General features: G+C 52.9%; 11 protein-coding genes across 11 annotated transcripts; 5 read left to right on the top strand and 6 right to left on the bottom strand.

The window, feature by feature from the left end:
* Positions 1 to 324: 324 nt before the first annotated feature.
* CORC01_11711 (uncharacterized protein) lies at positions 325 to 2,477 on the bottom strand (the record flags this gene model as incomplete). Its single annotated transcript, XM_022623333.1, has 5 exons — positions 325 to 1,064; positions 1,126 to 1,766; positions 1,819 to 2,244; positions 2,307 to 2,387; positions 2,446 to 2,477. 5 exons carry the CDS (start codon positions 2,475 to 2,477, stop codon positions 325 to 327), a joined length of 1,920 nt encoding a protein of 639 aa, XP_022470156.1.
* Positions 2,478 to 3,957: 1,480 nt separating this feature from the next.
* CORC01_11710 (aspartate aminotransferase) lies at positions 3,958 to 4,510 on the top strand (the record flags this gene model as incomplete). The annotated part of the gene is made up of 2 exons (XM_022623332.1): positions 3,958 to 4,236; positions 4,490 to 4,510. The coding sequence occupies 2 exons, from the start codon at positions 3,958 to 3,960 to the stop codon at positions 4,508 to 4,510; spliced, it is 300 nt and encodes a 99-aa protein (XP_022470155.1).
* Positions 4,511 to 4,632: 122 nt separating this feature from the next.
* CORC01_11709 (carbamoyl-phosphate synthase subunit L) lies at positions 4,633 to 6,921 on the bottom strand (the record flags this gene model as incomplete). The annotated part of the gene is made up of 3 exons (XM_022623331.1): positions 4,633 to 4,695; positions 4,750 to 4,828; positions 4,895 to 6,921. The coding sequence occupies 3 exons, from the start codon at positions 6,919 to 6,921 to the stop codon at positions 4,633 to 4,635; spliced, it is 2,169 nt and encodes a 722-aa protein (XP_022470154.1).
* Positions 6,922 to 7,463: 542 nt separating this feature from the next.
* CORC01_11708 (pyridoxamine 5'-phosphate oxidase) lies at positions 7,464 to 8,327 on the top strand (the record flags this gene model as incomplete). Its single annotated transcript, XM_022623330.1, has 3 exons — positions 7,464 to 7,574; positions 7,671 to 7,845; positions 7,921 to 8,327. 3 exons carry the CDS (start codon positions 7,464 to 7,466, stop codon positions 8,325 to 8,327), a joined length of 693 nt encoding a protein of 230 aa, XP_022470153.1.
* Positions 8,328 to 9,567: 1,240 nt separating this feature from the next.
* Positions 9,568 to 10,807, bottom strand: CORC01_11707 (methyltransferase; the record flags this gene model as incomplete). Its single annotated transcript, XM_022623329.1, has 3 exons — positions 9,568 to 9,598; positions 9,661 to 9,784; positions 9,841 to 10,807. 3 exons carry the CDS (start codon positions 10,805 to 10,807, stop codon positions 9,568 to 9,570), a joined length of 1,122 nt encoding a protein of 373 aa, XP_022470152.1.
* A 1,624-nt stretch (positions 10,808 to 12,431) lies between these two features.
* On the bottom strand, positions 12,432 to 12,734 carry CORC01_11706 (uncharacterized protein; the record flags this gene model as incomplete). Its single annotated transcript, XM_022623328.1, has 1 exon — positions 12,432 to 12,734. The coding sequence occupies one exon, from the start codon at positions 12,732 to 12,734 to the stop codon at positions 12,432 to 12,434; it is 303 nt and encodes a 100-aa protein (XP_022470151.1).
* Positions 12,597 to 13,094, top strand: CORC01_11705 (uncharacterized protein; the record flags this gene model as incomplete). The annotated part of the gene is made up of 1 exon (XM_022623327.1): positions 12,597 to 13,094. A coding segment is annotated over one exon (498 nt), but the record flags the coding sequence as incomplete, so codon positions are not given.
* Positions 13,095 to 14,304: 1,210 nt separating this feature from the next.
* CORC01_11704 (glutamine synthetase) lies at positions 14,305 to 15,959 on the bottom strand (the record flags this gene model as incomplete). The annotated part of the gene is made up of 4 exons (XM_022623326.1): positions 14,305 to 14,335; positions 14,410 to 15,099; positions 15,153 to 15,453; positions 15,530 to 15,959. 4 exons carry the CDS (start codon positions 15,957 to 15,959, stop codon positions 14,305 to 14,307), a joined length of 1,452 nt encoding a protein of 483 aa, XP_022470149.1.
* Positions 15,960 to 19,675: 3,716 nt separating this feature from the next.
* CORC01_11703 (short-chain dehydrogenase) lies at positions 19,676 to 20,943 on the top strand (the record flags this gene model as incomplete). Its single annotated transcript, XM_022623325.1, has 3 exons — positions 19,676 to 19,746; positions 19,896 to 20,034; positions 20,290 to 20,943. The coding sequence occupies 3 exons, from the start codon at positions 19,676 to 19,678 to the stop codon at positions 20,941 to 20,943; spliced, it is 864 nt and encodes a 287-aa protein (XP_022470148.1).
* Positions 20,944 to 21,262: 319 nt separating this feature from the next.
* On the bottom strand, positions 21,263 to 23,021 carry CORC01_11702 (isocitrate lyase; the record flags this gene model as incomplete). The annotated part of the gene is made up of 2 exons (XM_022623324.1): positions 21,263 to 22,656; positions 22,721 to 23,021. 2 exons carry the CDS (start codon positions 23,019 to 23,021, stop codon positions 21,263 to 21,265), a joined length of 1,695 nt encoding a protein of 564 aa, XP_022470147.1.
* Positions 23,022 to 24,299: 1,278 nt separating this feature from the next.
* Positions 24,300 to 25,843, top strand: CORC01_11701 (2-methylcitrate synthase; the record flags this gene model as incomplete). The annotated part of the gene is made up of 3 exons (XM_022623323.1): positions 24,300 to 24,347; positions 24,412 to 25,289; positions 25,348 to 25,843. 3 exons carry the CDS (start codon positions 24,300 to 24,302, stop codon positions 25,841 to 25,843), a joined length of 1,422 nt encoding a protein of 473 aa, XP_022470146.1.
* Between the last annotated feature and the right edge of the window lie 768 nt (positions 25,844 to 26,611).

Here is a 26,611-nt window from a genome sequence, read left to right as displayed (position 1 = left end):
GTTGTGGACGTCTAAGACCACACAAAAGATTCCGTAGCTAATAATGTATATCTCTTTCTTGGCTAGCATGATATTGATTGGTCTTAGTACCTTTTGTGTCTCCTGTATGAGGCATCTTCAATGAGGCAACGTCTCAAAAGACTGCCAGCCAGATTCTTTAAGCAAACACCACTGAAGATCAAAGCACTCAAAACTTAGCTCAAAATACTTTAGTAACAGAGATATCATAGCCCCGGCATTTTGAAAATTTACCTGCATTGAGTGCCTCAACAGAGAGCCATAGTGCTGTAAATATCCGAAACTGATCAGATCTGTAAACTTCTTTTATCCCCCTGCCAACTCCTCACGAGTCTCAAAAGACTGGGACTTAGCTCCTGACCCGGTGTTTTTATCCACTTCGAAACAATATAACGTAGGCTCAGGTTCATCTTCCTTCCGCATGATGTAGCGCTTGAACCACCATGGCAAGGCCTCTTTAAGTTGATAGTAGGCATGCCGCCTAGTTGAAACCGAGAAGATATCGTCGAGCTCTTCAAGGGAACGCTGTTTCGTCTCTGGAAGAAAGAAGAAGATGAGAACTAAACATATAACCCCGAAGACAGAATAGAGAGTGAAAACCCCTTGAGGTCTAATCGCCTGGAGAAGGGGTGGTGAAGTTTGTGCAACTATGATAGCCCAAAAGTTGTTCGTCGCGACTGCCCAAGCCATGCCAACCTCACGATGCGATAGAGGGAAGACTTCGGCAGAGTAGACGAACGCGACGGGTCCTTGACCCGGACCATAAAAGGCAGCAAAGAGATAATTGAATAGGCAGATGACTCCGAGGTGTGCAGGACTGCTCTGTGGAACGTGGAATGCCATGCCTGTTGCAAGCAGAGCCCAGCACATGTTCGGAAAGGTGGCCAAAAGCAACGCTCTACGTCCCCAGCGATCGATGGTCCACAAAGCCGGTATCGCAAATATGAACATCGCCATTCCATATCCCCACGAGGCTAGGAGAGCAACTGTGTTGCTTGCTCCTGCTTCCTCAAAGAGAGTCGAGGAGTAGAAAGACATGAGATTGACTGAGGCTGTCAGCAGAGCGATTGTGGTTGTCAAGGAATGTGTAGAATATCTTGCCTCCACAGAATTGCTGAGCAGCCATGATAATGCCCGATGCTTGTGTCGCCCGACGGATCCTCGGAATGGTGAATAACTCGATGCACCTAGTGAAAAAGTTGCGTTTACCAAGCCCGTCAGCTTCTATCAGCTCCTGCTCCAATTCTAGCTGAGCATTGACGATGTAAAGATCTCTGGCTGCGAGCAGATTGCTGCCTCGCAATCTCAAGAGTGACTCGTAGGCTTCGGAAAACCTGCACTTCTTCAATAGCCATCTGGGCGACTCGGGGGTGAGGTAAATTCCAAAAAGCAGTGGTACCGCGGGTATCATGGCAGAACCAAGCTGCAGTCTCCAGGCGATGTCCCCAAATCCGGCCACAGCAAGGTTTGCAAGAAATCCAAGCATGATACCGAAAGCGCTGAAAAGTTGCCACGACATTACGAGCGCTCCACGTATGTTAGGTGGCGAATTTTCGGCTGAGAAAACCGGCACGGTGACTTCTTTGAGTCCCATTCCCATGCCAAGAAGGATCCTGCAGAACAAGATTTGTGGCCAAGTCTGGCAAAGCGCTTGGCCAACGGGACCAAGGATGCTAAAGATAGCACCAAGAAAGATTGCACCTCTTCTTCCAACCCAATTATTGACGGGATCAGACAGCCAGCAAGCGCTAAACATATTCAATAAGGCGATCTGCCATGTAATGGGAGTTGAAGACTTACATGACGCAAATGGCCATATATGGCGCACTATTGATGGCACCAATGATCCAGGAATTCCTTGCGCATGTTCCAGCAGCTAGGCAGTCTTCACCTTTATCCGCGATTCCAAAGGCTTGCGGAAATGACAAATTGGCCCCATTTGAGCCCGTTTGATCCCAACCCTGGATTGCTGCACTGATCGAGTTCATAAGAATAGTGAAATAGAGTGCTTTGGGGTGCCTCCAGCGATGCTCAACTTCGTTTCTCAAAATAACTCGGTCATCTTCGGTGAGCTCCGCTATGTCCTCGTAGGCTTTCGGACTCTGGGCCGCCAAAGCCCCCTTTTCGAAATAGGTGATTTCGTTCTGCAGGCCAAGACCAATGGCGAAGAGTCTTGCGTCGATCTTGAGTTGTTCTCGGGGAATACCTTCAAGGGGGTTCCTAGGCCTAAGAGTCCATAGTATTAGTCGAGAGAATTAGGTTAGACTAGAATACCGATGCTGGCTTACTCTCCAGTAGTTATCTGGCTTTCGCTATGGCGAGGATGGTCATGGTGGCTGATTTCGATGGCGCTGCCCACTGATGGACCACTTTTGGATCTCCAGCAGTCAGCAAGATGATGATTATGCAACAAATGGCGGAACTCACATCTCATCTTTGTTGGAAAGAAATTTCGACATCTTGATAACTGATGTAGGAACTGAGATTGCGTTTTGTGTGATCATTGAATTGTAAACGGAAAGAAGGATGGGTTGAAAATGGGCAATATTAGAACATTCAGCTTTTGACCGAATAGAGCGAGTTGGTGGACGGCCCAGGATTTACTTTGGAGTGATTACCGAAGGTTTATGAACCTTGACAGGCCCGGCGAACTCTGGAGCCAGTCTTGTCGTGTAACAATATGGTAGGTCACACAAGGTACCAAGCCTTCGAACCCCGCCGTCTGTCATGGTCATAACACAAGAGTGTCCGGAATGAGGTTTGGCGTCCGAGATGCCAACCTAATGACGCAGTGATGCCCTAAGTATGGTGTGCTTCCAAATCACTGAAGTGAAATTAGAAAATCAGTCACCCGGAGTAGAGCGGGGTCCAACGATGCCATATCTATCTCGGCTAGCGTTTAAACCAGGTGATTTTTCCAGATAGTTATCTCGGGTAGAGGAGGTAAGTATAGTGTAGACACCATGATGGTTGGGGTGGACTGAAACCATCGATCAGTTCGCTTGAGAAGCTGAGGCTTTCTATACTGGGACAAAGAGTGTATCCAGATTATCGGCATTGCCAAGTTCTATGATCAGAGTAGACCAATTGGGCTTAGAGCCCCGCGGAGTTCCAGAACCTGGATGGACAAGAGACGCTACAAACCTTATGAGAAAAAAGTAGGCCATCCAGTCCACCGCCGTCCAGCAATGCCCACTGAATGCGGGAAGATTAGCTTCCCTCTTTACCTTCCGAACCACACTGGAGCGCACTTCACGACGTGTCGGAAAGCACTGCTTTGGTAGTGGTCTCTGGTGAATATGACTAGTATTGCCTGATGGTTGCATAGATATAAGGCGCAATGAACACAGATAAAGTCGCGACCCATACTTATTTATTAGTCCACAATGAACTCCTCAAAAGATGCAGCATTATCATACGGCCGGTCCTTGCTGCAGCTGGAACGTAGAGAATAATGAAATACTCCCAACGTGCTGTACTTGGGTACACACAAAACCCCCGTCTTAAAATATTAGAAAGACGGCATCTTTGCTTTGCCAGAGGCTCTAGTCTGCGGCTAATACCCCCTCTCCCACCTTGATACAGGTAGATGTCCCATGCCCCCCGATGAAAGCTAATAATCGCTACATATTGGATGTTCGAAAGCTCCTGAGACTGATGGGATGCAATACCAAGGTAATGCATCTATTTGAGAGACTAGCAGGATGCCCGATTGACTTCAGCAAATAATAGATCATCATCAACAATCCCAATAAACCTACTACTGCCACCACACCAGAGCATTGTCTCGAAGAAATTGTCGCGTTTTCCAAGTTGAGAAACATCATTGTCATGGCTGACGAGGTACATAGACCTCTCTTTCACAGCTTACCTACAAGAGAGACTATCCCTCTATCAATTCTGTCGTTGGGCTATGACAGAGCCAATTCAACCTCCAGCATGTCCAAGCTTTCTCCCTTGCCGGCCTATGCCTGGGATGGATCGTGTCTAGAGATTTCCGAGACAATTAATGCCGTCAAGAGTGCGCGGAACTACTCGACCATCAACGTCTCACAGCTCGACGATCAAGTGGCAGGTTATGGTCTCTCGGAGGCGGTCAGGCTGAACCTGCTGGACAAAAACATTGAGCTTGCGAGAACGGATCTAGAATTTCTAGACGCCTTTGTGAAGAAGCATCAATCTGTCTGCTTCTGGGTCAAGCCCACAGCTGGTACAACGGTAAGGGCTTTTTTCCAGAGAGGGGGGGAGAGAGAGAGATGGAAAGCCAATTCGAGATGACAAATTTTGTCTCAAGGTCTTGGGAAAGACTGGAGTTCTGAACCTACCTAGATTTACTTGTTTTGGCGATGGCATTGATTCCAAAAGCCACATGCGCTTTGGTCATGTGTGTTGTACGGAAGTATTGGAGGACGCCTTGGAAAGGCTGAGGATTTACTAGCAAGAGAGCTTCCGCTGACAATCTCAAACTGAGATAAACTGCGTACATGCTTAAAATGACGAAGGACATGGCATGAGAGAATGGTCAATACAAGTAAGCCATCAATTGGAATTCTTAGACTAGTCGCTGTGCAAATCTCAATCTGTAATCCTTTCCTTGCGTAAATTGACCGTCACTTATGAGTCTTCTGTAGCTTCTTCCTCAAATTGTACCAAGACAGTCCCAGCTTTGCAAATGTCCTGAGAAAATGTAAGTAAAAGCTTATGTGGGCTTGAAAGGAAAGGATTACTCACGCCTTCCTTGTGCGCGAGCTTCTTAACCACGCCGTTTTGGGGCGACCGAATAACGGTTTCCATCTTCATGGACTCAATACTTTGTGCCAAAGTCAGCCATTACAAGTCATCGAGTTACAGCGGTCACGGGTGGGATGGTACTCACACAACTAACGGAGCTCCTTTGGCCACCGCCTGCCCTTCCTCCACCTCGTTCTTTAGAATCTTACAAGGCATTGGTGCCACAACGGACGCAGTAACCTCCTTCAAGCCGAGGGCCTTCTCAAACCAGCTTGGTGGCAAAAGGGAAAGCTCAGTCTTGATGCCATGTTGAAACACAGCAATCTTGGTATCCTGCTCGTTCTCTGCATTCTGCACAACAGTCGACTCCAATCTCTCATTAGAGAAGTATGTTGTCAGTGCGTTTGTCGACGACGATCTTGACTGGAATTTGCTGACAAGGTTCTCGAAAACCTGTGGTGTCTCCTCTCCCTTTCTTGACACATGGGCATCGAAGAGCTGATGCGACTTTTGCGTGATGCTGACTTCCACTACTTCTCCTGTTTGCTCGCTGTACGAATCAAGCACCTTGAAAGCAAATTTCCGCTCGCTGAGCGTGCTGGCTTCCCCAAAGCCCAAGCTGCTTCCATGTGGAGCATCATGTGATAGTTGGGGAGATAACGAACTGAGAGCAGCCTGGACAAAAACCTCGGCATGGATTGGCCGTGGCTTGAAGAGCTCATCTTTCCACTTTTCGATAAATCCAGTCTCAACATCGCCCTCGATAAACGCCGGAGACCGGCATAAACGTTTCAGGAACTCGATGTTGGTACTGAGACCAACGACCTCATAGTCGCGGAGAGCCAATTCCAGCCTCCGAATCGCAGTCTCTCTGTCTTTGCCACGAACAATCAGCTTGGCAATCATACCATCATAGGCTTCTGAAACCGTGTCACCCTGAATAAAACCAGCGTCGATGCGGATGTCCTCGCTTGTTTTGGGCGTGGTCAGGTGGATCAATTTGCCAGAATCAGGCATGAAGCCCTTCTCCGGATTTTCGGCATAGATGCGAGCCTCAATGGCTGCACCATGCTGCTTGATGTTCTCCACGATCTCTTCCTGCGTCATGGGTAGTTTCTCGCCAGCGGCAACTCGGAATTGCCATTCGACAAGGTCGGTACCGGTGACCATTTCACTGACGGGATGCTCAACTTGTAACCTAGTATTCATCTCCATGAAGTAGAATTCGCCAGTGTCCTTGTCGAGAATGAACTCGACGGTGCCAGCGCCAACATAGTGGACGGCCAGAGCAGCCTTTCTGGCCTTCTCCCAAAGATCGAGACGAGTTTCCTCATCCAGGTCTGGCGCGGGAGATTCCTCAAGAATCTTTTGGTGTCGTCTCTGCACACTGCAATCACGCTCCCCGAGGGCAACGCAGTTGCCTAGCTTATCCGCGAAGACTTGCACCTCGACATGACGGGGTCGGACGATGTACTTCTCCACCAACATGACCTCACCGCCCTCGCCAAAAGAGGCGCGGGCTTCGGCGCGGGCACTGCCAAGCTGGGCAGCGAACTCGTCCTCGGTCATGACGATGCGCATGCCCTTTCCACCACCGCCCTTCACACTCTTCAGCAACACGGGAAACTTGATGTTCTTCGCATGCTGCAACAGTTGTTCTTCTCCTTGATCTGAGCCATGATATCCCGGAACGCATGGGACCCCAGCATCGGTCATGATGATCTTGCTTCGTGCCTTGTCGCCCATGTCGGTCATGGCCTGTGCTGGAGGTCCTACGAAGACGATGCCCTCCTTTTCGCACCTCTCGGCAAAGTGGGAGTTCTCGGACAGGAAGCCATAACCAGGATGGAGCGCTTGTATGCCGTGCTTCTTGGCTAGTGAGATGATGCGTTCGCCGTCGAGGTACGCTCGTGCGTCGCCCAGGTTCAGGGAGTGCGGGGAGCACGCGGCGTGCTGGCTGTTGCTGTCGGGGTCCGTATAGAGTGTCGTTGTCTTGATCCCTAACCTGTCTGCCGTCTTGTGGATTCGCAGAGCAATCTCGCCGCGGTTGGCAATGAGAAGAGAGGTAATAGGAGTGATTTGGCTCGAAGCCGGCACCGACTGGCCTGCGGCGGAGGAGAGGAGCCGAGGGAGGGGTCGGACGAGCCGTTGCTTCGCTTTCATGGAACGCATAATGGATGGTTGAAGTCTCTGGGCGGGAATACAAGCTTGAGATACGAATTGGACGCTCGTGAAGAGAAACAGAAGGACGGGAAATTGATGGCAGAGGAGGAAAGCAAAGATTTCAAGGCGAAGGCTATGGTAGCCCGAGGTCTACAGGAGCTTCGGCTTGTTGCGCTCGATCATCTTGGAATGAGCGGTGCCGACAATAGCCGTGGGTCGTGAAAGCCGCTGGAAGGCGACCCCGGATTCCAAGGTCCTCTGGTACCTCAGACCGATGCTAATAAGGCACTTGCCTTACCAACCTAGGTGGGTTAAGGTAGGTAAGGTACATAAGGATTTTCTGATAAGATTAGATTACAAGCTCCTCGACGTCATCCCCCGATAACTTGCAATGCCGGCTGGCTCTGCCCCGCATTAGTCAGCGTGGGCTCGGGACCTTGTCTGCCCACCTTTCCTTTCCAGCCCAGCCGATCAGTAGGTAGTCGGTCGGAGAAGCTCACGATAGGTAATATTGCAAACACCAGCACGTCTTCAAGAGCAGCCCAGTCAACATGGATCAACAAGTCCCTCTCAACTACGAGGCTTCGGCCGGTGAGACCAACAAGCAAGTAACGGCCACTCTTCCCCAAGAGGTCGTGCAATGCTTGGAGAATGCGCGATTCGTAAGCTCTTAGCTCTTGTGCCCAGTCAAGCTTCATGGTGTTTGTATACCGCGATAGCACATAAACCAATGGCTGACTGATCTACCAAATCGATAGCTTCACCTGGCAACATGTACCGATAACACTCCGAATGTCTCCCTCATGAACTACACCTACCTCCCGTCCTCCGACCATTCGGCCGGCCCTGTTATTGTCATGACGACAAACCCCGCCTCTAGAAAAACGCAGAATCTTCTTTCGAACCCCAATGTGTCCCTGTTGGTCCACGATTGTAGGAAATAGCCCTGTACCTTTGTAGTGGCTTTTTGAACAGTTGCTGACAGCTTTTTTTTTCTTTTTTACTTAGGGTCTTCTCATCGACCACCAACTTCAGGCCGACGACCCTCCGGCGGCAGCCCCGGTCCAGAGCACCGCTCTAGCCTCGCATCCCTTCTTTTGAACCTCAACACGGCGGCCGTCTCTAGCATTAGTGCTACAATCAATGGCACTGCGAGATTGGTTGACAATGGCTCGGACGAGGAGAAGTTTTACCGCGAGGCGCACCTGGAAAACAACACATTTGACGAAAGCCAGAGCTTCAACCCAAGCGTTCAGGCTGAGGACGGTGGCAGGGGATGCTTTGTCGCGGGTGAGGAGGTGCGAGTCATTGTGGTCAAGATCAAAGACGTCAGAATTAGTGATTGGAAGGGGGCAGTACGGGATTACGTGCTGACAGAGGAGACTGCTGCTCCCCAGCTCAATGGCGTACGGTAGGATAACCTGGAATACAGGAATTTGACAATTGATTTCTGGGCCACGCATCGACGAGCTCATGCGAGACAACTACAGCGGGCGTATCTTGGGTTGGGCGTCGGAGAAGCCTCCCTCGTCACGGCCCCACGGCCATGCGCGTGCTTTGTGACTACTGCTATGCCGTGTAAGTCCAAATGCTATATGGCTGTGTACACGACAAGAACCCCAAAACAAGCCTCGAGAGTGGTGCCCAATGGACGGGCAGTGATCACCGTTTAGGCTCGATTTAGACTCACAGTCTGATATGAGGCTGACGCCGGGCAGAAGTGGGATGGGCACACTTCGACTCCAGAGCCGACAGTTCATATTGCCGGCCATTATGCCTCCTTTAGTGCAAAAGGTTAGTTGTTGTTGACGCCCATCTAAAGGGTTAGCACTTCACCCCTACAGGTGAAATATGATTGGATACCGGCGACGAAAGTTTGCGCGGTATTGTGCGTGATCAGCGGATTACTACACTCCGATCCGTAGGAGTGTGGCGGCTGTTTACAGCATTACTCGACAATACCACACACACGACTGATACCCCCAAAAAGCGGCCGCCTAGGACGTCTGGGCAGAAAAGGCAAGTTTGCAACAAGAAAAATCGTATTGGGCACCGGGCGGACTGAGAGGGTCAACGCATCTTGAATGAAGTCTTGGACCACCGATCCTGCAAGGCTTAGACTAGCTGCAGTGGCAGGCAGAGTGAAACAATCAGGGATCAAGGCCTCTCGGGGGTTTCTATAGCAGGTTTGAAACTAGGCAGATTATGTTTTGAGCTTAGTCGATCTCTTTAAGCATAGCGTGCCAGTCAGTACCGGGTTAGGGCGGCACGGAAAGACGAAGAAGGCTGATCGGGAGTTTGGAAGGGGGAGGGGGGTGGTTGCACAGGACTAGGGTGCATAGACTCTAGAGACTCATCGGTTGGCACCGAGGAAAGCCCGAGTTTTGACTCGGGTCTGCAGTGGCCGATCAAGAATCACAGCGGCAGATAATCGACCGACCGCAGGGTTCGGTCACATCGCGCTTGGTGTCGTAGTTCGTGCCGGCATCTAGGCGAGAACACCAACGTGTTGGCACGGCGCAGGGTTCTGCAAACATTTATTGCGGTGGGCATGTTCGTAGGAATTGTGGTGGCGCGAGATCATCAGATATTTCTATTTGTGTGATCCAGCCCACTTAGACTGGGCATCTATAGAATCGAATAGACCAAGCCCCTTTACAGAGGCTTCCTCGCCGTGACAAATGATCTAGAGAAAGAGTCAGTCAGCTACTTGCTAGTGAAGCTACGCCCTCGTCTTGAGGGACCTACACTTTGCCATATGCCTCGTTTGTGGTGTCGCGCGACTCCTTGTGGACTCTCTTTAGGAGATTCCGGGTATCGTTCTCATCCCAACCCCCCTTGGCAAATACAGCCAACGAGTAGTTCTCCAAGCCTGGCAAAAGTTAGTTGACCGAAGTCAAGCTGTTGAAGGGCGAAACATGAACATACCATACTCCAGCATCTGGGCAAATTGCGCCCCTTTTCTGACCATCTTCTCATCATGTCCCACAGCCTGTATGGGAACCAGATCCGACCAGCGTGCCACCTTTTCGAATCCAACATCAGAAAACATGGCAGGAATCCTTGGTGTTGGGTCAAAGTCGACGCCTGCAACCTTGGCCAGTTCCGAGAACCGCGCCTGAAACTCGCGACATGCCGTCATTATGCCGTGATCCTTCTCCTCAATCGTGGGCGCAGCGGGCTCATCTCCGCTGCTGTCGATAAGGTCGAAATACCTCGTCCTCACCTCAGCGAACTCAATCTGTCCACCTGGCTTGAGGTGCTCGTATGCTTGCCGAAAAAGCGCCTTCCAGTCCGAAACGCCCCCGCCGACAAGGTTCCGCATATGCACAAAATCCAGACTGTCTTTCTCCCGTGCCCAATCTTCGGTTGCATCTTCGACTTCAAAGGCAACGTTGGCTGGCACGGTCGTGGGCAACAATGCGGCGGAGATGTCGACACCCATGATCTTAGCCCGGGGGTACTGCTCGCCCATCTCAACAGCCCAGTTGCCGGTGCCGGAACCAATGTCAAGAATGTTGAGTGGCCTGTCCTTGGGGAGCTTCGCCGCTGTCAGACCACCTTCGAGACATAACTTGAAAAGTTGATGCTGAATTTCCAGACGAGCACGCTCAGATTCGTCGTTGGGCATCAGGAGCACACCAGAACCGTGATATGTGTGGCCATAAGCGCGGATTGGCGGGAGCTCGTCGACGGACACGGAGCTGAAATCAGACCCGGCATCTGAGCCGACTTCATCATAGTAATCGCCTGCTGAGGCGTTTTCTGTTCGAGACAGCCTCCTCCGTTCTCTGTGGTCCGTCCGGTTCCTGGTGGCGCCGGCACTTTCGCCCCCGTATCCGTCGCTACCGCCGACGCCGGGGTTTCCGACCACAGCGTCAACGTCCTCGCCCATACCAGCAAACTGCGGAACAAGTTTCCACCGAAAACCTGACACCGGGCTGGTCTACGTATGCCAGCCGGCGTTTGTGTCGTCCCTGTCGTATCTTTTTGTTTGCTAAGACGCTTCTGTGGTCTGTCACTCACATGGAGCGATTCACTGCACGGTTGCTGCCTTTGCTCGCCAGGGTTACCAAATTGGGGGGACTCGATCGTGGGTTCAGTCTCAGGTGTAATATAGCCACGAGTGGGATGGCTAATAAAATTCCCACAAGGAAGAACAGGAGGGAAGAAAACAGATGATAGATAAAATACCCGGGCCAATCTCAGCGCGGGGATGGTGGGTTGCGTACAGAGTACTCAATGTACACATCAAATGGCCTTCGGTTGAGGGTTGACGGATGTCTTTGTATTCAACCCCTTGATGGCCGGTAAGGTACTAGATGAAAGGACAAGGGGAGCCTGTCGGCCTCTTCGGTGTTGACAAAGGAAGATGGGAGAACAAAGGGGAGGAGGACTACGCAATGCGCAAGACCAGACGGGAAAGGCTAATTTGAAAGGGGGTAGGGAGGACCTGATGAGGGAAATGGAGATTTACCGCGGGATACTTCAGAACTTGACTTTGACTGGATTGATGGATGGAACCTCCACGTCCTGCGTCCTGTGCATCCTCCCCCCCCCTTGCTGCTCTGCCAGGACCTGACGCCATCAAATCATACTTGGCTTCTGATCGGAGCACTTGTCCGCAAGGAGGCACTGGCGAGAGAGGAGACGGCATGGGAAGTGCGGGAGGCGGTCGAAGGCGGGCCATGGAGCATGGGACGTGCCGCCCAAGACCTGGTGAAAACCATGGAGAATTTGAAAACGAGAGAAAAAAAAATTCGAGCCGTTGGAAGTCCCCCTCCTCCCCCCTTCGCTCCCCCCCTCCCGACAAAGATGTGCATGGATGCAGAGAGGGACCAAAAAAATAACGGGGCGGCTGGGCTGTGGCCGGCAAGTTGCATTTACTACTTGCGGCGAGCCATCTCAACTTTTTGAGGTAATCGTTTACCTGCCCTACCCTGTTCACATGGGCAGGGCCTGAGCTTGCCAGGAGCAGGAGTGCTGGGATCACAGAACAAGACAGGGTAGTCATGGCACTTGAGCTTGGAGCACGGGTATGATTGATTTTCAGGGCAAGGAACACTTGCGAAAAGGGACAGCCAAACAGAAACGCAAATCGAGTCGAATTCCGGTACAGGGCAACGAGATTACGACAGCACAGCAAAGTCTTTTTTAGGATATCTCAAACTTTTCCCACAGCTAGTTCCGTGTCTTACAACGAGTATACGCACCAGTTTGACGGCCAGATTTTCTTATCCGCACATGGGAACCCGTGTCAGGAACTAATCTTGTTATCGAGGTAATTCCCACCTCACACGTCTTTCTCATCTCCTCTTTTCCCAGTGATGAACATCCCAAGTTTTCCCCGTCATGTATGATATACCTAGACGCGGCACACCTCCGAACTACCTTATTCGGATGTTCCAGGGTCAACAGGGGCCCAGCTAAACCCGTGCCAAGTTCGGCCTGGCATTCTCTTCATGACCTCGGTCACTGTTGTCTCACTTCACAGAGGTAGTAACTGGTCAAAGCACGCTTCAACACGTCTCCCAATGACCGGAATACCACCCTAGAAGTATCCGTAAAGGCCCGGAATCTTCCATGCGGGATGCTACGTTGGCCGGCAGGATGCTTTCTTCAAGGGCGCTGGTTCCCTTCCAGAACGGCTCAACTCCCATCGTTGTCGACATGCACATATCGCCGCAGATAAAACGGTGAACAGCATCGTGAATGACTCCTCGCCAGCCCTCGAATTCTACTGCAGAGATGGCCGGTTCCCTGTCGTAGCTCTGCAGGAACCCCGGCCCGAAGCGGCAGACCAACCGCAAAAGAGAGTCCATATTGATGACCGTTTCTTTGTACCTTACCAACCACCCTCCAGCCTGTCGCGCGGGCATTCCCCGTTAGTAGAAAGGGTTTGCTCATACGTGATATGGATACCGCTAGAACCCCTCGGGCTGCCCCCCAAAGCCACGAGGGAGAATAAAGCAGGGGAGGGGGGGAGCATGGGGGCATGGGCGACTTGCCTTCCTTGGGGGCTCCAACCGCCCAGGGTGCCACGCAGTGTTTGCTTGTCAAACGGAGCTAATGGCGTGGCAATCATGTATCCGTTCGCTAGGAGTAGTAGTGATTTAGTTGAAGTAACGCCCTTCCTTCCAGAAGCCCAGGCTGGTACATGGATGATGGAAATTGGGAATTAACGAAATGAAAAATGGGTTCATCGGATGCGGTGAGGCAAGGCAACCCAATAGCTCCAAAACTATCAAGATTCGGATTCCCTCTGGTTATCGATATATCAGCTCCCACTGACCAACGAACGAACAATTGACGTCAATGACAATGTTTTGGCGATTTTGTTCTTTGGAAGAAGCCCGCCCGCCCCTTCATCTCTTACCTCTCTCTCCCTCCCTCCCTCTCTCTTTCTCTCTTTTCTTTTTTTATGATTCATTTCCTGGGAATTCAGACCTTGGCATCTCGTGTTTACTGGGGTCTTTGTCAATTCCGTCCTCGACCCGCTGTCAGCGCCGCACAACAAGGCCATTTTCCCTACCTTGCGGATACCATTCGTTGACTTTTCATGAATGCAGGACAAGAGGATCTTGCAGACAGGCAGACGATGGACGGACACCGAACTTGAAGCCGTGAACCCGCATCGGAGCTCCGGTTGCCGCTGCAGCGTCCCCCCTCTTGTTGCATTCTCTCAGAGGGGACGAGAGGTAGCGGTGCGAACAAACTTGAGCCTCTCCTGACTCACGTCTCCAGCGTGTCACGGGCGGCAAACTTGAACGACATGAGGCCTCGACCCAGCCGCTGCGGGCCAATGAAAGCAGTACGATTACTTTGGACAGCCTGACATTTCGTGCGCCGGCCTGTCACATCATAGGTACTGTTATGTACTTGTTGGGAGGCACTTCATCAGCAGCTTCCGATGCTCATCCTCCAGGATTGGATGACCGACTGGTCTGCTCGCTCGTATGGGTAATGCACCAGCGCACCAAACGGTCACAAAAGGCGCATCCGACACCACCAATCACACTCGCCTCCTTATCATCTCTCATCCTGCACGGCCAAAACCTTTCACCAATATGTTTTCAGCAGCCAATACGTAATGGCCGAATAGCCGCGGCTGACGCTGCTGCTACATGTATCGATATGTCGGTATTTGAAGAGGGTATCTAGATAGGGTACCTTTGAACAACGCCAGGTAGGTAAGACTGCGCAGCCAAGGTAAGGGAAGTGGAGATGGGGCGGGGGGGTTAGGCCTGAGCTCTCTTAGGACGGGCAAGGGCTTCCATAAACTCCATAACCGCGTGGCTTGACGTCTTTCCCGGGCTGATCCCATGTGGGATGGAAATATCTCAAAAATCCAGACAAATAATAGAAGAACGCGCTCCGACAAACTCTGGACTCCTATACCGTTTCAATGTACCGTTTTACCTCCCTGTGCAAACGCTTGATTAGCCATGCTCCCCAGAATCACCCCCATAAGGTGTCGCTCTGATGATTAATACATACCAGTCTGTCACGGCCTCATCCCAGACCCGAATCTCGTGATCCCTTGTTCCGCCGAAGTGGTCGACAAATTCGTCCCCAAATACTTCTCTCGCAATGCTCTCCTTGCGCGTAAAACGATCATTTGCTTCACGCAGACTCTTTGCGAGCCTCACACCCTTGTCAGCACTGCCGCCGACGTCCTCGCCCTTGCCTAGTGGTGGAACGGGGATCTCCAACTTCTTCTCAACACCCCGCCATCCAAGGGCGAGAATCGCTGCTAGTACGAAGAATGGATTGGTATCTGCGCCGGGAACACGAACTTCAAACCGCGTTGCGCCCGGCTTCGACGTCGGCGGGGCGATGAGGCGGACCGACGCTGCTCTGTGCTCCAAGCCCCATGAAACCGTCACTGGCGCCCAAAAATTCTCAACAAGTCTTTTATAGGAGTTGACCGTGGGTGCTAGCATGGTCATGACATCCGGGAGGCCTTCTAACAAGCCAGCTAGGAAATGTCGACCCAGGTCTGACAGATTAGCAACGTCGGGGTATGGTGCGTTCTCGTCCTTTGTCTCTCGAGCGAAAAGATTCTTGCCATCCTTATCGACGATGGATACGTGCATGTGTCCGCTGTTTCCAGGCAGACCTTGTTTTGGCTTCGCCATGAAGCATGGCGTAATGCCGTATTTTGTTGCGACCGACTTGACAACATACCTGCAAGTAAGGTGGTTAGAATGGACGAACCAGAAGCGGATGCGCCTACTTACTTGAACAAGCTGGCTCTGTCGGCCATCTGTGCAATCTCCCCAAACTCAAGGGCTGCCTCAAAGACACCAGGGCCACTCTCGGTATGCCACCCTTCAATGTCGCACTTGAACTGGGAACAAGTCTCGAAAATATCATAGAAGTATTCCTTGTTGTGCACCGTTCGAGTCAAGCTGTAGCCAAACATACCCTCAGTAAGGGACGGCAAAGCTTGTGGGGGGTTCTCTTGGAGGTATCCGGCCGTGGAGGTCGTGGTTTCGGCGGCGCGGGTAGGCGCCTTGAATTGGTAAAACTCGTACTCGGCTGTGAATGGAGTCGCATTGTTAGCTTGCTATTTCTCGAGAGCAAGGGTGGCAACGGGGCTTGTTCGCGAGCTTACCTCCGGCCATGGCACCATAGCCCTTGGCTTGCAATTTCGCCAGAGCATTCTTCAACAAACCACGAGGGCATGCGCAAATAGGCTCTTGAGTGTCCGGGTCGAAGAAGCTGACGAGGAAGAAAGGCACGTTATCTTCCCAGGGGATGCGGCGGAAGCTGGACAGATCTGGAATGGCAATAAGATCGTGGTAGCCGTTCTCGGCGTTACTGATTTTGAGCTCCTTGATATATGTCATATCGTGCATGTCCCAGCCAAAGATGACAGAGCAGAACCCAAAGCCAGACTTGGCGACGGATAGAAACTTGTTCTTGGACACCAGCTTTCCCCGGAGCATGCCGTCAACATCGATGCCGGCTAGCTTCACTTTGTTGTCATTCTTCAGAAGCTCGGGCAGCGACTCGATGGTCACAGGTTCATTGGACGAAGCCATGATTAATTAGGAGGGGTAAGAAAGCGCGCGTGCAACGAAGCTATCAATTGACTTTGGATGGCGATGAATGGGACGAAAGCTCGCGGCTTGGAGTGGGAGGTGTGGTAGCAGCAAGGTCTGGCGTGGCAGGAGGATGGGAGGAAGTGTCTGGCCGCTTTCTGTGTGCGCGCGAGCTCATAAAAGAATATGTCTTGAAGAAGTAGGATGCGGTAGAGAAGAGGGAGAAAGGTTGAAGAGCGCGCGCAAGAGACACCAGGTGATACGGACAGGGACGCAGGCAGACAGACCGAGGCGGAATAAGATCGTGGGGCTTGAGCGAGATGAGAGACTGGAGACCGGGGGACTTGAAGTCGGGAAGCCGAGGGAACGCGGAAAGAGGCGTGGAGGAGGAGGAGGGCCAGCGGTATGGAGCAATTATCGTATCTTTTGGTTATGTTATCCGTAGGGATGTACTTACGGAGTGAGCGAGCACTGAGCAGCAGCAAGAGTAAGGAAGATAGCGCACCCTAGATGTTTACTCTACCCGGTTCCAAGGTTCCCTCGTCTGCGGCAACTGGTGTGGGATGTCCCGCCGATAAGGGAGCGCGCGGCCAATGGAAATGCCGCGATTTGGGGGTTTGGGGGAGAGCTGGGGAACCCGAGTGACGCCCTGGACTGACAACCTGGAAGTGACCTCGCCTTGCCTAACGCTGCGAGTGACCCATGACATCGGCCTGGACTCCTGGAGCGCCAATCTATCTGCTCAACGAGCCATGTCACCGAGCCGCGTGAGCTGCTTCCTGTTATGCTGTTATGTCGTCTCTTGTTCCTTGGCAATCGATACCTGTTGGGCCTTGCCAGGCTTGCCAGCATCCAGCTCCCGGTTCGAAGCGGGGGATTATTAGGTGAGCCGTGAGGAAGGAGAGGGGCGCTGACCTTCCAAGGTGCGTCATTGCAGCAGTCATGCACAGACCGACTAAGGTAGCGCTGGACCGCGGTACGTCCTTAAACCAGTGGCAACCTCAGGCACAGTTTCTTGGCCCATGGGTGGCTTCCGAAAAGTAGGTACCTCGGTACCTACCTCAGACCGTCGATTCGCGTCTTACATAGTAGGTATGGCAAGTCTGCACGGGCAGGATGCAGGAGAGGGGGGGGGGGGCCTGGGATGCTGATATGCTATTGCTGGATTGTGACGAAAATAATGGAATTGTCTCAACCGCCGTTAGGGGCAGTTGCTGTCGCTGTTGATCACGAGTTAGTAGTCATCATTAGGCGAGTGTGCGAGGTTTTGGGGATCTAATATCTCCTCACCTTGGCTCGTCGCACACTTCCTCTTGCACCGTCGAACTACATGTCTTCTTTCCTCACAATCTCCAGACTGCTCAATCATGCCCGAGTCACCACCATCAACATCGCCATCACCACTACCATCGCCGTCGCTCTTTCATCAACGTCAGTATCCCACGCCAGCCGTCGCCAGCACGCATGCTGATGGGCCGTTGATTGAATTGACCTGAGACCGCGGCACCCGGCAGATAGATGTCACAACATCTCATCCCCGAACCCAGATAGATCTCTTGGCCTCAAATCGGTCAGACCCTTCACCCTTGACTTGCCGACAACGGGCATTCCACAATGTGGGGGTTCGCGATGGGGATTCACCATTCATTAATGATTGACCCCTCTGCCGCCTCCACAGCCCGCTATCATCGCTTCTGCCCTTGTCGCGGTATATTATATTGTCCGCTAATACTACCCACAGCTTGCTTTTGCAATATGCCGTTGCTCTTTGTTGTCTGCGCGGCAAATGTCTTCCTGATACCGTACAACCGTCAATGACATTGCTCAAGTACATGCGCGTCTCCGTCTTCATTCCCTTTCCTCTCGCCTGCCCACTCGAATGAAATCATTATCTACCGCCGCCCTCACACGGTTTGCACCCCGGGCGCAAGGCGTCAATCGGCACCGCCGCCCCCTCGACTTGGGGAACCTGGAACCCCTCAGCGCGGTCCCGAACCGCGATCTCCCACGATCCACGAATGATGAGTTTGCGAATGGTAATGGATTCTCCGATGCGTCCGGACTCAAGCACCACATGGACGTTTCTCATTCACCGTTGCGACCCCCAGCAGCCCACATGACGATGTGAGCCCGAGAGGGGTGGAGGGGCTCGAACTGACCGCTTCCATTACCTCTCACCCTCCTCACTGGCCTTGCGCCTATTCACGTTCGACTTCCCAAGTGCCCTCCGGATGGCACGGTTACACACGCACCGTATTTCCTCCGACCACATGCTGCCGCCATCTAACCCTACCTTACACCGTCGGGAGTACGAACACATACCTTGACACCTGATCAGACGCTCAGTGGCGACTTGTCTGGTCAACTTTCAGTGCAGATCCGAGTCTGTGCCTTTCTTGGTCCGTACTCCTAGCCCGATAACTCTGAGCCTTAGCTCTCGCAATTCATTGTTATTGGCCTGGAGCCGCCTTAGCTCGCCATCCCAGCTGTACTCTCGGGACTATGCACATAGGGTCTTGTTCCTTTGTTACCCAACTGGCTCATTTCAACGTCCATCACAATGATGGTGCTTCTCTCTTATATCTAGGGAGATAAGGCATGCCATGATAGATGCGGCCAACCTTTGGACGTAGCGCTCGCTCGGCTCACCCTACCGCCCAGAGACGTCTAGTCCAACTCTGTTGGAACTCAGCCGCTGTGCTTCTCTGTACCACAGTGTCTCTTCTCTCACATCCCCCCCCCTCCATCAGACACGGAGGGGTTGGTTCCTGACTTGGACATCCGTCATGCAACGCCGCGGTCTGACCCACTGATAAGAGATAACGCGATATCGGAACTTGCGCCCGTCGACACGTTTTATGCTCCGTATTGGGAATTCTACCAACGCATGCGATGCCGCCTATCGTTGACCGACAAGCTCCGTCCTGGTGGCAGACGGACGGCCTAGGTGATACCCTATCGATCGCGATCCACGTCGTTTCTCCTACAAAAAGCACTTTTTCGAAGCACAACAGGCACGGCAGGGAGTAGGGACATCATGGCTCTGTCACCGATGCGCACCTTGCTTATCCACCTAGGACGGTCCTTGCTGCACCCTGTCACTCCGTTCCCCCCTTCACCCCGTGTCACACATACGGGAGCCGAGATGGTGGTCCCGATCCGCCGTTGTCGGATCTATCTTGCCAACGAAAGGCTCGAGCAGCTAATCGCGAGCCAGGAAGGGGGTGGGCGCTGATGTGTTAGGTGAGGTATCTCGACATGTATCCGTACCGCGCTTGCGCGCTTTGTATCCAGTGCCTACTCCGTGTTTGCGACTATCTTAGCAATCCCGTCCATCACTCTGTCTGAGTTAGTCTATAGAAATTGGCCAGGGCGGCAAGAAGGGGCCTGGACCCCGGATTTCCTTGACTCATTTCTTGCCAGACGACGGCCTTCTATACTTCTTCGGCTCCATCCTACTGAGCCAGCCCCGTCGTGCTGATTTCTTTAAACACATCGTCTCCGTCGCACCGTGGTGGCCATTCTCTTTCTCTCTCTTCACATCACGCACTTTTTCAAGCAAAAGGTCGGAGCTAGCTATCAACGTCACTTCAACTACCAAAACAACTCGTTCTCCCACGACTTCGCGACTCACCACCTGTGACTTGCGATTGACCCTCACAACTTCGCATCCAACCAAAAAAAAAAACACTCCGAACAAATCAACCACCGCTGAAATGGGTTCTGTTCCTGCTGAGATTGGAGGTCGCCTGGCTGGCAAGAATGCCGTCGTCACTGGCGCTGCTGGGTAAGGACATCCAGTGTTGCAACCCCTCCTGATCTCAGAAGCGCCTTATCAACACGGCGCATCGGGATTAGCCCCCAGTGGCTGGGCGTCCAGCGCATCACACACATACAGAATACAGGACCCGATAAGCTGACGGGAAATTCTCACAGTGGCATTGGCTTGGAGACGACCATTCTTTTCGCAAAGGAGGGTGCCAGCGTTGCCATGGCCGACATCTCTGCCCCGGCACTTGAAAAGGCAAAGGCCAAGGTGCTCTCGCTGCTCCCGTCGGCCAGAATCGAGACCAAGGTACGTTGACTCTTGCTGCGAATTAGAGTTGTTGGAAGATCCCATTCCCGCCGCTCCGGCGTGCACCAAATCAAACGCCGACAACACTGCACTGCACTGCACGCGGGGACACTGCACACTGCACAACCCGAAAAAGGAGTTACCCCGCCAAACCCCGCCATTCCTCTGCTGTTGCTTGCCTGTAGCACGACACAACACGAAACCAGAAGTTGGATTGTTCTGTTTCGCTAACGATCTTGTCCTTTGCGACGACAGGTCACCGATGTTTCCAAGGAGGACCAGGTCAAGGCCCTCATTGATTCGGTCGATGCTTGGGGCGGCCTTGACATTATCTTCAACAATGCCGGAATTATGCACGCCAAGGACGACGATGCCGTGAACACCCCCGAGGAAATCTGGGATCTGACACAGAACATCAACGTCAAGGGTGTCTGGTTCGGCAGCAAGCACGCTGTTCTCGCCCTCCGCCGCAACAAGAAGACCAAGGGCTCCATCATCAACACTGCCTCAGTCGTCGCCCTCGTCGGTGCTGCCACTCCCCAGCTTGCCTACACCGCCTCCAAGGGTGCTGTTCTCGCACTCACCCGTGAGCTCGCCATGGTCCACGCCCGCGAGGGCTTCCGCTTCAACTCCCTGTGTCCCGCGCCCCTCAACACCCCTCTGTTGCAGGATTGGCTCGGCGACGATGTTCCCAAGCGCATGCGCCGCGAGATCCACTTCCCCACTGGCCGCTTCGGCGAGGCCATCGAGCAGGCCCAGGCCGTTCTCTTCCTCGCCAGCGACGAGTCAAGCTTCGTCAATGGCCACGACATGGTTGTTGACGGTGGCATGACCAAGGCCTACGTTACCCCCGAGGGCCCCGCGGCGCCCGCCCCCATCAACAACGCTAGCCGAACCAGCCTCGAGTAAGGTTGCGCAGCGTTGCTTGTTTGAATCCGATTTCCGCGACATGATACCGTATTGGGTTGGAGTTAAGGGCGCTGGACAAGAGACTGGGGTATACACGGCCAACGGCCATGATGATGAAAGTATGCATAGACAATCAAAATGATTCATTCTTGAGCGGGCTCGCGACGTGGGTGTTGGTTGATGTTTTCTACATGGCCACTCTTGCTGAGCTAGTAGATTAGTGTGATTGGGCGATATGCACACTCAAGGAACGATAAATTGATATCCTGAACATGTTAGAAAGCTCCACAACGCCGCCCTATGCATTTTGTAGATGGTTCTAGTGGAACTGGCTTTCGGTGTTGCCCTCGCCCATGCTCTTGCTACTCGAGCTGCCGCTCTGGATAGCCCCTAGGATTCCATCAATGTAGCTCGCGCCACTCCACTTCTGGTGCGTCAAAACGTCACAGCCACCCTCCTTCTCGCGCCGCTGAACAATGTTCACATACGCCAGCATACCGTCCTTTTTAAAGTCCCTCGCAAGCTCGTTCGTGATGGTGGCGTTGGAGTGCAAGCCAGCAAGCGAGATGAGCTGCAGGACGAATCCTTCCTTGGCAATATCCCAGATGAAGCTCTTCAGCGTATCGTCTGTGAATCCGTGTGCCATCCAGTTGAATGAAGGACTGAGGTTGTAGACCAGACCCTTGCCCGGGTAGACGGCGCGGACGGCTCTGGCCAGATCCGTAGCGACCCCGACATTGGGGTCGCCGGTCTCAACCCACAGGAGGTCAGCAAAGGGTCCAAAGGCAATGGCGCGCTTCGTGGCGGCGTCCATGCCGGCGCGGTAGTGGTAGAAGCCTTCACGCGTGCGGGGGACGTCCCAGGAGAAGTAGACGGGTGTCGAGGTGCGCTTGTTTGCGAGCTTGCGGCGCTGGGAGATTCCCATATCGCGGTTCGAGCGGGTCGCCTCGAGGTACGCGTCAATCTCGTCCTGGGAAACGCCGTCATTTTGCATGTGCGCCACAGCGGCCTCATCAAACGTCACAAGCTTCGTCTTCTTGACCCAAGTAGCCTCGAAAGCGTCGATTTCGGCACCGACCGCGCCCTTGGCCTCCATCGCCTGGATAGTCTCGGCGAGGGGCTCAAAGCTCGGATCCGCAACTCCCAGGATGAACTCGTGATCGCGCACGTCAATCGCACTGCTGATGAGTTTGCCGCTCTCCGAATCAGTCCGCGCGATGACGAGGTTCTCGCAGCCCATGACGTCCCATTGAAACCGAGCGGCGTTGAGACGATTAATGTGCTCCCCAATAGGCACAAGAACCTTGCCAGCCAAGTGGCCGCACTTCTTGCCGCCGTGGAGCTGATCCTCGAAATGGACCGCCGCCGCACCGTTCTCAGCAAAGAGCTTGGCGAGCTTGAGGACGGCAGAGAGACCACCGTGTCCGGTATCACCGTCGGCAATGATGGGCCGGAGGTAATCAACATACGGCGTCTTTGCGCGTTCCTCGGTCTTGAGCTTCCGGCGAGTATCCCATTGTTTCCGATCGTGCATCGACTGCGCCTTGGCGAGACGCTGGACCTGGTTCGGTACGGTGTTGTAGGGGTAGTCACCAAAGTCGGGGGAAACCTCGTTGGTAGAGGTAAGAAGGGAGGAGCAGGCCCAGCCTGAGATGTACAGGACCTCTTGATGGGGGGCTTGTTGGGTCATCTGGACAGGATCTATGGCGCCCACTACAAGGTAAAGTTGGTCAGCATGTGCCTGTTTGTTGGAAAGCAGGGAGTAATGTGTTTGTACTTGTGTGGATGGGCTTGCCCTCTGCTTCCCGCTCCTTGACGAGGTTGAAGAGCTTCCTCGCCATCACGGAGCTAGGGTATGACTGATGCTGCGAGCCGCGCTTGGAGACCACATCGGCTGGGCTGTAAGGCCGCTTGATTCCTTCGTATCTAGGCGACTGCCACCATGCCTCTACCTCTTTTATCTGCGCTTCATACAGTTCATCTTCAGCAGCGCCAGCCTTCTTGGGCTCAGCAAGCAGCTGAAAGGCATCGCTAGCAGGGGCGGAGGCAAGGAACGAGTTCGCAGTGGCCTGTGCCATCTTCCATGTTGTTGAGATACGGCGTACGGCAATAGCTGGCGTTGAAGACGGTCTGATGCAGGGGACCCTGTGGGTGATTGCTCGCGCACCAGCTCGTCGCATCATTGTTGTGTAGTTGATCCCGTCGGTGCGGGGGAGTGCTGTGGTGATACAGGATGCGTGACAGAAGTAAAGGATGCGATCCGCAAGGTCGTCTCCAGCCGTGGTACAGAGGAAGGTTGTCGTCTACGAGGGGTTTAGCGTCGTATCGCCGGCGAGGCAGGTTCTACGAGACAATTCCGAGAGGCAACGACTCGGCATTCGGGACCAAGGACGTTACGTAGGAGAAGCTCAATGGGAATAACGTGGGAAATGGACAAAGCCAATGCGAGTGCTCAACATCGGCGAGTGTTAGCCGGGCGAAAGCGAGTCAACAGCCTTGGTAAGCAGCGGGAAGATGAAGGCTTACATGTGCCAGAGCACCGTGAAGTATTGCCATTGGCCAATGAACAGGAAGGCAGATCCGCAGCAGCGCCGGCTTGCCTCGGCCCAATCTTTTCCCCTCACCGGTCACAGTGCCAGTGATGTGGGGAAAGATTCCAATGGAGAAGCAAATACGGGTCCGTGGACTTCCGCGGTCACTCACGGGTGCACGGAATGTGAGCAGTGACGCTCCGCCCGATCGAACCCGCACTGCCCGCGCCAAACGTGGAGGAGGAGGAGGGAAAAGCTGGGGGCCCCGTACCATGTCGTTCCAATACGCTCCCCACTGAAGGACGACCCCGCCAGCGTCGCCCGGTGCTCCCGCCCAGCAAGCCATGCCCTTATGGTACATGTAAAATTAGTGGTTTTAGCGGACTGAGGTGAATGGTAGAGGTGCGCTGACTTAAGGTACACGCCCCCTCCCGCGGGGTGAAGTGGGTAGGGAGGGTAGGTCAGTGCCGCTCACCCAGGCTTCCCCAACCTCGGGTCAAGGCAAAGGACGATCTGCTTGTCTCGGCTTGCTGCGTTGCCAGCTGCGGTACCTGCTTATCTAGCGAGGTCGGCACAAGTTGTTGGGCGTCCTCTACCTAATGCGGTGACTTTGCTTCCACTCCCTCCCTCTGGATTTTCACCTCCTTCTTGTCTCTACAAATGGTCCTCCACAGAACAACTTGACCCAATCCAGCCGATTAATCGAGCAGTCCTTCAGCTACCCCTGACACTGCCTGTTAACGACTCTCCGTCATTTCTCCCTCCTCGGTTTTCTCCGCTGCTGGTTCTCTCCTTTCCCCTTGGACCTTCCATCGGTCGGCAGCTATGGCTATGAATATCACCAGAAACACCAGGGCTCTTGGAGCTTTGAGGGTAAGTCGAAGCTATAACCGCCAATCAACGTACCGACACAGGCATATGAACTGACAATTCGTAGCCCCTGGCAGCTCGCTCTGCTCTCAATGCGCGCCAATATTCAACATCCTCCGAACCGGACCTCAAGACTACACTACAGAGCGTCATTCCAGCCAAGCGGGAGCTTCTGAAAAGGGTTAAGGCACACTCCTCCAAGGTCATTGGAGAGGTCAAGGTCGAGAACACTCTTGGTGGCATGCGTGGCCTCAAGGCTATGGTGTGGGAGGGCTCCGTCTTGGATGCGAACGAGGGCATACGATTCCACGGTAGAACCATCAAAGACTGTCAAAAGGAGCTCCCCAAAGGAAAGACCGGAACCGAAATGTTGCCCGAGGCAATGTTTTGGCTTCTTCTCACAGGCCAGGTTCCTTCCACAAACCAGGTTCGCCACTTTTCCCGTGAATTGGCCCAGCAAGCTCAGTTGCCTGCCTTTGTCAACAAGCTTCTCGACGACTTCCCAAAGGACCTGCATCCCATGACCCAGTTCGCCATTGCGGTGTCTGCCCTCAACTACACCTCCAAGTTTGCCAAGGCTTACGAGCAGGGTATTAACAAGGCTGACTACTGGGAGCCTACTTTCGACGACTCCATCTCTCTGCTGGCCAAATTGCCGACGATCGCTGCCAAGATCTACCAGAACTCTTACCGCGGCGGTGGCGCCCTCCCTGCTGAGGTTGATCTGGAACAGGATTGGTCTTATAACTTTGCTGCCATGCTTGGAAAGGGTGGCAAGGCAAATGAGAACTTCCAAGATCTTCTCAGACTGTACCTTGCTCTCCACGGAGATCACGAGGGCGGCAACGTCTCTGCCCATGCAACTCACTTAGTTGGCAGTGCCCTCAGCGACCCCTTCCTTAGCTATAGTGCTGGTCTACAAGGTCTCGCAGGGCCTCTTCATGGGTAGGTTCTCGTGATGAATCATCAATGCTATAGCAGCCCAATGCTGACCTCAACACAGACTGGCTGCTCAAGAAGTTCTTCGGTGGATCCTGCAGATGAAAGACAACATTCCATCGTCTTACTCTGACCGGGATGTCACAGACTATCTGTGGTCCACCCTCAACTCCGGCAGAGTTGTCCCTGGCTACGGCCATGCTGTCCTCCGGAAACCTGATCCTCGTTTCGAGGCTCTCATGGATTATGCTGCTGCGCGACCCGAGATTGCACAAGATCCAGTTTTCCAGCTTGTGGAAAAAAACAGTCGGATCGCACCCGAGGTGCTTAAGAAGCACGGCAAGACCAAGAACCCTTACCCCAATGTTGACTCCAGCTCTGGAGTTCTCTTCCACCACTACGGCTTCCATGAGACCTTGTACTATACTGCCACCTTCGGTGTCTCCCGTGGTTTGGGGCCCCTTGCTCAGTTAATCTGGGACCGAGCATTGGGTCTGCCTATTGAGCGACCTAAGAGCATCAACCTTGAAGGTCTTCTTAAGCAGGTTGAGAGCTCGTGAGCTAGATTATTACCCGGATATAATGAGGGATCAAACGAATTTGATTAAAATAGCTACCACGGAATCTAAATCTAGCCGGATTTCATCCAGGAATGCAGAAACCATTGGTCAACATTTGACATTATCCTTGATAGTATTGACGAGAACCCGGGCCATGCATCTTCCTACGCAAATGAAAGGAGGCCTATAGTGAGCTATCAAATACGGTGTTCTCACTAACCCATTGTCCTCAGACTAATGCATATAATTATATCTGTACATTCTAGCTTCACCGACTTCCTCGTTTGTGCCAAAAATCGGAATTTTAAGAGTGAGGCGGTTTCTGGGGAACATGTAGCCGAGAAGGTATTAATGCCGATGCCACCACTTTGTCTTTGAGGCTCCCCTGGCTAAAACAATCAGGCTAATGGAAAATTTGATCACCCAACACCAAGCTACCTACGATGCTTCGTTAAACAAAGCCACCATGTTATGTCCCGTTATTGTATGCGAGGAAACTTGGCTGGATTCGTATCTATCCCTGGTTCAACACCTTAAGCTATTTACTGGTAAATCCTACTTGCTGTCTTTTGGCGCGTAGAAGTCATTGACTCTACTCTTATTGGATATTGCGACCTCTACGAAAAACACATATCTTTAACTTCAACAAAGCCCGGTAAAGCCCGGTAAATCAGGTACGAGAAGGAGCTCCGGCATAGGATGGATAGTTTAGGCCGCCTTCTGCAAGTAAGTCGAGCGTGACCGATAGTATGACCCCGTGGAAGTGTA

This window comes from Colletotrichum orchidophilum (genome assembly GCF_001831195.1).
Source record: "Colletotrichum orchidophilum strain IMI 309357 chromosome Unknown Scaffold_131.1, whole genome shotgun sequence".
NCBI classification, from domain to species: Eukaryota; Fungi; Ascomycota; class Sordariomycetes; order Glomerellales; family Glomerellaceae; genus Colletotrichum; species Colletotrichum orchidophilum.
Note: the sequence above shows the minus strand (reverse complement) of the source record. Positions and strands in the feature narration are given on the sequence as shown.